This window comes from Mytilus californianus, unplaced genomic scaffold (genome assembly GCF_021869535.1).
Source record: "Mytilus californianus isolate M0D057914Y unplaced genomic scaffold, xbMytCali1.0.p SCAF_4, whole genome shotgun sequence".
Classification (NCBI taxonomy): domain Eukaryota; kingdom Metazoa; phylum Mollusca; class Bivalvia; order Mytilida; family Mytilidae; genus Mytilus; species Mytilus californianus.
The window spans coordinates 29,729,218-29,737,783 of NW_026262690.1; the positions used below are offsets into that span (position 1 = coordinate 29,729,218).

At 31.2% G+C, this 8,566-nt stretch overlaps 1 protein-coding gene across 1 annotated transcript; it reads left to right on the top strand.

Moving 5' to 3' along the window:
• Positions 1-70: 70 nt before the first annotated feature.
• On the top strand, positions 71-8,566 carry LOC127698194 (alpha-ketoglutarate-dependent dioxygenase alkB homolog 6-like). The gene is made up of 6 exons (XM_052201550.1): positions 71-109; positions 1,230-1,359; positions 1,867-1,913; positions 3,477-3,581; positions 7,324-7,425; positions 8,200-8,566. Exons 1-6 carry the CDS (start codon positions 83-85, stop codon positions 8,464-8,466), a joined length of 678 nt encoding a protein of 225 aa, XP_052057510.1. The 5' UTR covers positions 71-82; the 3' UTR covers positions 8,467-8,566.

Here is an 8,566-nt window from a genome sequence, read left to right on the forward strand (position 1 = left end):
GTCAGGTTACTGAAATACGCCAATGAAAATCCTTGGCTTATCATATTTATGAAAATTCTAACATCCAAAACCCGTTGACGAGATGGATACAAATAATCTTGTGCCTGAAGTAATTATTTATTTTTAGTAATTATTTAACCACAGGCCTGCTACTTTTCTAAATTATGATGGCTGTGCTTTTTAAGAACCAACAATTCATCTTTTGTTTGGGCCATTTCTTTTGTTTAAGGAGGTTGAACCTAATTTAAAAAAAAAAATGTTTCAAAAGGGAAATGAAAAAAAAATTTCCATTGAAACTATTGATAAAAAACAAATTAATTCAACACTGAGTTTCAATAAAAAAAATCTTATTCCTATATGATTTTGATTAAAGTATAAACAAATTTGTTCACAAGGAAACCAACCCTGCCCCTCTCAAAAGATCAATGGCTATTATTAGTGTCTTATGTGCCCTCTTTACTATTCCAAATGATTTTGACGTCTTTGAACCAAATTTTTTACTGTGAAGCCTTCTTATGTCATAGGAAGGCGTCACAGCAAAGAATTAAAATATCCTTTTGAGACATCATAATTATTTGGACTACCTAATAACATGTTTGCCCTGGGTCGATCCATTTGCCCATGCACCTACGTAAGAAAGTAAATTTTATTTAGAGTAACCACATATCTACAATCAAGAATCAACATGAGCTTCACAAAGTCCTTCCGCCCTTCATTTTTATTAGTAAATGTCATTTGAGTATATAAATTCATATGTGTTTATTTCAGGCCTATAAATTTATCCAAAAAAATCCCCAAAACATACAAAATATAGTTAGTCACTTCAATAGTAATAGTGACAATTATTCTTGATATGCAAGTTAAATCTTTTTTTTTTTTTTTTTATGTGCACAATGTACAATGTACATGATGTAGATGTGGCTGTTACAAACAATTAATTGATTTGATTTCAAAGAGATCAGAGTAATTAATTTGAAATTGACAGTTGTGTATCATTCATTAGCTAAACATGCTTAATTAATCAATTGTGATCGAAGCATTGAATTTGTAAACTGACATTTAGAGTTTCTGATAAAAATTTGAAAATACAATTGAATTCACACAATTTCATTTATTTCTTAGTTTTTTGTTACATTTTTCATGTGTTACCCTTATCAATAATTCATGTAGTTTTTGTACACAAAAAATAAAGACTTATATTGTTTTTAATTCTATTCTATATTCCACAGGCACCACCTACAATATATTACATTCCAGAATTTATTACTCCTGAAGAAGAACAAAGGTTAATGAACAGTGTGTATGCAGCTCCAAAACCAAAATGGACACAATTATCTAATCGAAGATTACAAAACTGGGGTAATTTCAGGAAAACTTTTGTTTTGAACCCCTCCTTTTTTTGTTGACTAAAGAAGCATAGATCATGTACATGGCAAAAGTTCAAAAGCAAGGCTTGGCTAAATATAATACCACTCAAGTTTGATACTGTTTACCTCACCTGGTCTAAATGTTAGCTATTGACATCACTCTGCATCATTTCCAAGACATTAAAGTCATATGATACTTCAAATTTAACCAAAAAGTTGAAAATGTTTTATATACTTAGAAGATTTTTTTGCTATAAGACATGTATACATAGACTTTTATTTGAAAGAAAATCCTTTTTTTATCCAATTCTTTAAAATAAAAATGTACTACTATTAGTTTATTGCCTCCCAGTACCCTAATTTGCCAACAGATTTTCTGTATACAGTCACCTTAACTTTGGCAACCGCACAGTGCAATGCAAGGGAAAAACTTACTGATTTGAGGGTCTTTGGATGATACAGGAAATTCTGTGCTAAAAGAATGTATACTCCGTTTCAGGAGGGTTACCACATCCCAAAGGTATGGTAGCTGAGGATATACCACAGGTAAGCCATAATTAGTTTGTGCCATTACTATAATTCTTTAATTAATTACAGCACCAGACAATCTTTCATGGTGGTTCATGTCTACACATACTGTATCATAGTTTTTAATTCCTCAGCTATCTGAAGATACATTTTTGATTAATTTTACACAGTTGTATGTACAATATTAAAGCAGAGCTTAGTAAGTACTGAATACTCAACTAGTTGTAGCTGAAGGACTAACCATCCCTAGAAGATATATTGATCCTACTGTAGCAATAATATAGACAACAAAACCATTTTTATAATGATACAATCACATGTGATCAAAATGTTTAATTTTTTGTCGAGCCTGCGACTTTGTCGCAGAAAGCTAGACAAAGGGATAGTGATCCGGCAGCGGCCACGGCGTTAACTAACTTCTTAAAAGCTTTATATTTAAGAAGGTGGAAGACTTGGATGCTTCATACTTTGTATATAGATGCCTTATGTTACGAAGTTTCCGTCTGTCACATGTCCATTGTCCTTGACCTCATTTTCATGGTTCAGTGACTACTTGAAAAAAAAGTTAAGATTTTTTGTAATGTTAATTTCTCTCTTATTATGAGTAATAGGATAACTATGGTATGTGCGTACCTTGCAAGGTCCTCATGCCCGTCAGACAGTTTTCACTTGACCTCGACCTCATTTCATGGATCAGTGAACAAGGTTAAGTTTTGGTGGTCAAATCCATATCTTGGATACTATAAGCAATAGGTCTAGTATATTTGGTGTATGGAAGGATTGTAAGGTGTACATGTCCAACTGGCAGGTGTCATCTGACCTTGACCTCATTTTCATGGTTCAGTGGTCAAAGTTAAGTTTTTGAGTTTTGGTCTTTTTTTCTAATACTATATGCAATAGGTCAACTATATTTGGTGTATGGAAATATTTTATGATGCACATGTCAGTCTCGCAGGTTTTTTTGACCTTGACCTCATTTTCACGGTTCATTACTCAGTGTTTAGTTTTTGTGTTTTGATGTTGGTCTGTTTTTCTTAAACTACAAGTAATAGGTCAACTATATTTGTTGTATGGAAGGATTGTAAGCTGAACATGTCTGCCTGTCATGGTTCATCTGACCTTGAACTCATTTTCATGGTTCATTGGTCAATGTTTAGTTTTCTTGGTTAAGTCTGTTTCTTAGAAACAATAAGCAATAGGTCAACTATATTTAGTGTATTGAATGATTGTAAGGTGTAGATGAATTTCTCGTTTGGTTTATATGACCTTGACCTCATTTTCTTGGATCATGTTAAGTTTATGTGATAGTTGTAGTAAAGCTTTATATTTAGGACTATCAACATAATATCAATGGTTAGTAAAGAAGGTGAGACATTTCAGCATGTGCACTCTTGTCTTTATTCTAGGCACAGTTCATGTTTGATTTGCAAAGATTCAAAATTTCCTTAGATGACATGTTTACCCCATTATATTTGATTTGATTCTCATTTTCCACAAAACCCTTTTGGTTAAAAGAGGTAACTCAGGTTTAACATGAGTTTTAATGTCCAATTTATAAAAAATATTTGATATTTTTTTAAGTGGTTAAAAACTTATATAGACAAGATTGGTAGAATTGGAATATTTGGAGACTGTTTACCAAACCATGTACTTGTGAATGAATATGAAGCAGGACAAGGAATCATGGTCAGTAATCTCAGTATTATTCAATATTTATGTGAAATGTTATCATGGTTATGCTTTGTATTTATAAATCTACAATCATGGAACTTTGAAGTTGTGAAAACATTTTTTACATGAGTAGGACAATATTAATCTTTGCTATTTCATAAAGCTTAATGCAAAAGTTAGTTTTTGTTAGACTGCCAAAATTTGCAGCCGTATAATCAATGTCGTCGATGTCCGAAGAAATTTGGTTTCCAGACAATAACTTGAGTATAAGTCTATCAATCTCTATGAAATTGTACCACAAGGTTCCATACTACAAAAGGAAGGTTGGGAATGATTTTGTGGGTTATTGTCTTAACTGTTTAGGAATTATTTGCCAAAAACAATACTTTTCTAATACTTTGTATAAACTGTTTATTTCTTGACCTATTTTAATGGGGTTTTATTCAAAGTATTGACTTCTTGGGGTTCTTTGATATGCTGAATGCAACTGTGTATTTAGATTTTAGATTTTGGATTTTGGGCCCCATTATTAAATTGGTCCTAATTGAGGTTGAAAGGGTCCAAAATTAAACTTTTTTGATTTCATCAAAAATTAAATTATTGGGGTTCAAAGGATCCAATATTAATTATTTCTTGACCAATTTCAAGTGGGTTTAATTCAAAGTCTTGAAATCTTGGGGTTCTTTAATATGCTGAATTCAACCATGTATTTAGATTTTGGATTTTGAGCCCTGTTTTTAAATTGGTCCATTGGGTCCAAAATTAAACTTTGTTTGATTTAAACAAAAAATGAATTCTTGGGGTTCTTTGATATGCTTAATCTAACCGTGTATTTATATTTTGGAATTGGGGCCCAGTTTTTAAATTGGTCAACATTAATGTCTAACAGGTCCAAAATTAAACTTTAGTTTGATTTTAACAAAAATTAACTTTGTGGGGATCTTTAATATGCTGAATCTAACATTATTTAGATTTTTGATTTTGGGCCCAGTTTTCAAGTTGGTCCAAATCGGGTTCCAAAATTAAACTTTGTTTGTTTTCAACAAAGATTGAATATATGGGGTTCTTTGATATACTGAATCTAACCATGTATTTATATTTTGGGCCCGTTATAAAATTGGTCCACATTGATGTCAAAAGGGTTCAAAATTAATCTTTGTTTGATTTCATCAAAAATTGAATTCCTGGGGTTATTTTATACTGGTATGTTGAATCTAACCATGTATTTAGATTTTGGATATTGGACCATAATAGGTAAATGTTCAATTTCAAATTTTTAAGTTCTTAGACCTCATTTATTCTGTGTCAGAAGCCTTTGGTGTGTCAAATATTTAATCACAATCCAAATTCAGAACTGTATCAAGCTTGAATGTTTTGTCCATACTTGCCCCAACTGTTCAGGGTTCAACCTTTGCGGTCACATCAAGCTGCGCCCTGTGGAGCATTTAATTTACTATTGTCTTATGCATTCTTGTCTACAAGATTGAATCACAAATTTCAGAGAAGTTAAGTCAATTTTAAGTTATTCATAACATCATTCAGCAAGTCACATTTATATGTTTCAAAGAGATTTTATTGAACAGATCTTAAAACAGTGAGAAAAACAAATTCTGTTGTTGTGTATTATTTTCAATATTTTTATAATAACTAAACTTGGTTTTTAAGAATCTAAATATTTGGAGGAGAAAAAACCTGTTGTAAAAGATACAAAGAATGAAATACAAAAATTTTTTTAATGCAATTTTTTTATTTCTGGACATTTTCTTCAAAAATGAAAATATCCACAACATATAGATGTAAATGAATCCTTAATCTGTTTTAATTATTATCCCTTAGGAAAAAAGAAATATTGAATGGATTTATTTTTCTGAATTACTTATTGTTTCTTTATGCAACAAATGTTTTTCAGTTACTTTTAGTTATATGCCAATAAAAGTAAGTCTGTAAAATGATTGTAAACTGAATTTTTCATGCTTAATGTGAGTTTCTAAATTACTTCCAAATATGAAATAGGTCAACTACATTAAGTCTAGAATAGTTATAAGGTGACTACTTGTAAGTCTGATAGGGGTCACTTTATCTTAATCTCATTTACATGGTTCCAAAGAAGAGGAGCTTGTTATGTATCTAACAAACACCACTCAATTGTGCTCCAACACCTAAAATTGACATCACTAGAACAAAAAAGAAAAGAAACGAGACTCACCATGCTCTACAAAATAGAGATCAACAAAATGACCATATCTAAGGAAGGTTTTCTAATACCACCAAAACGACTGTCGAGAAATATGCACGACAAATGCTTCCAGTTACCATCGGCATCATGTGATTATCGCAAACACTCATTCTTCCCAAGAACCAACCAAATTGGAATGCTCTTCCTCCTGGGGTTTTAAAGTCTTGATTACAAAGCTGAATTCAATTCAAATATTTTGGGGGGAGGGGGTGTTTCAGTATGTGCACCAAATCCATGGCAGTATAATCAATTTGTTGATTGTGGCAATTATCTGGCAGAAGCATGAACAGAAGTGACCAATGTTTAAATTTTGTGCTAAGGTTTAAATATATATATAGATTCTCAGTGACATTGAATATAAGGAAAACTAAATTTGGTGTAAAGAATCAAAGTGTATAGTTTATATATTCATCTGACAGTGACCACCTGACTTAGATAATGTTTTCATGGTTTATTAAGTTTCGTTGATACATGTAGTAAACTGTTTATCTCAAAAACTGTCAACTTATGTTTCCTTCAATCATAATAAAAATTTGGTATGATTGTCAACAAGACATTACTATCCACCAGGGACCAAAAGGACAAGGATGTTAACAACTATTAGGCACTGACTATGGCCTTCAACAATGAGCAAAACCCATACCCTACAGTAAGCTATAAAAAAAACCTGGCATGATATGTAAAACAATTTAAAAGAGAAAAACCAACAGACTTATTTATGATAAAAGCAATAGACGAAAAACAAATATGGCAGATAGCAACCAACGACAACCACTTAATTACAGGTTCCTGACTTCAGAGAGACACAAAAATGTGGCAAGGTCAAACATCTTTACCAGCACACACACATCCACTAACATGCATGTTTAATGGTGTTAGATTATACAAAAGTAAGTGTAACAGTCTAATACCCAAACTAAGGGTAAGTTTTACATCCAAGTTATATTCTCTATACCTAAGCGTCCCACAATCATACAGCTTGTTGTAAAATTGCATTACGGGGATTATACATAGCCTCCATTCAAAAATGGATCATTCTTACCTACATTTCATGCATAATTGACTTAGAATAATTCTAATCCGACTATTTGGAAACTAAATGACCTTCTGTCTAATAAAAGTGTAAATACACAAAATAGCCTGATTGCTTCCAACAAAAGAAGATTATCTGTCATAAATTTCTAGGTTCACTTACTGCAGTTTAGTTCTAAATATTTATTATCATTCATACATGTATACTGTTTGAATGAAATCTTCTTAGTATTTGTATCCATTTGCTCATCATTATGAGCTTATTTCTACCAGATGAAGTCATAATGACCTCAAATCACAATTTTAATGATTACATTGAGTTTATGGAATTTTTTTTGTCATTACAGATTACCTATGGTTTAACAGTTTTTAATTTCTTAAATTATGCAAATTACCAAACAATGGGATAACCAGATTAATTACATTTAGATTCTTTCATGTAAATATGAGCTTATATCCATGTTGACTTGCCACATCATATTTTTTTAGCCACATGAAGATGGACCATTATTTTATCCTGTAGTTTCCACAATCAGTTTAGGATCTCACACTTTTTTGGATTTCTACAGACCAATATCTGAGGATACTCAAGTATGATTATGTTTATTTGTACAACTGTCAAATAAAGAACAGCAAATAAAAGCACCTAATTCAGTATAAGGATTCTTGTATGTAGATGACCTTTCATATATTTTGGTGCAGTGTGATCCATTCTACTTACAAGCTTGTTTAATGCTTTTATTGTTTTTACAGATACATTAGTCTTTTGTTAAAAATTCAAAACAATATACTTATATATCAGGGCACATTAATTGTTCTGAGTATACATCCTTTCTTGAGAAATCTTATTTAATTGATTTGGGCCAATTACCTAGCTAATTTTGTATAGTGTATGGGGATGATATTCACATGATTAAGTTCAATAAAGTAAAGTAGTATAGACATTAGTTTAGCTTTGTTTGTCTGTTTTTGTTTGTTTTATACAGTACAAATTTATGCAGTGTTATTGTGTTATGGAAGTATTGTTGTGTTCATCAGTGGCATTATCAATCTGTCGACAACGTTTTGTTTCACAATAACCTTTCTATGATTAACCAATCCTTATGAAATTTAACAATGTTTCTTTGCACAAAACAAAGGCTAAGAGAACCCTGAATTTCTGACAACAAACTAAAAATACATTCAAGAATGACAGTTCTTTCACAACAAAGCATAGACAGTCTTTTCTCCACAGACTAACAATGAGTATATAATGTATAATAAGATCCTATCAACAAAATGTTTTCATTGCAAAAAGCCTTTAAGGGATGTTTAGCAGATTGATAAATCACATTGGCAAGTCAGTTATATTATTTTTTACTTCAGGATTCAACATCATTTCAAGACAGGTACTTAACATCAGTCTTACTACAGCCAAGAAGTTTAATATTAGTATGTGATGATATGTATAAAACATATTTACATGGAATAGAAGAAAGGAATAGTGACGATGTGACAGACAAAGTGGTTAATTTGAGTCAATGTGAAGGAATAAGAATTGGAGAAACACTTTCTCGGAAAACCAGAATCTCTCTTACAATAAGACATGTACCCAAAACAATAAAAAACAAGCTTATATTTGGAAAAAGATGATATTCAACAAAATTGTTATTTATTGTTTGTTATGCAAGTGGCAATATCAAATCTATTTTAAGATAGTTAGAAATAAAAGAATTTATTTCAGTGAATTTAA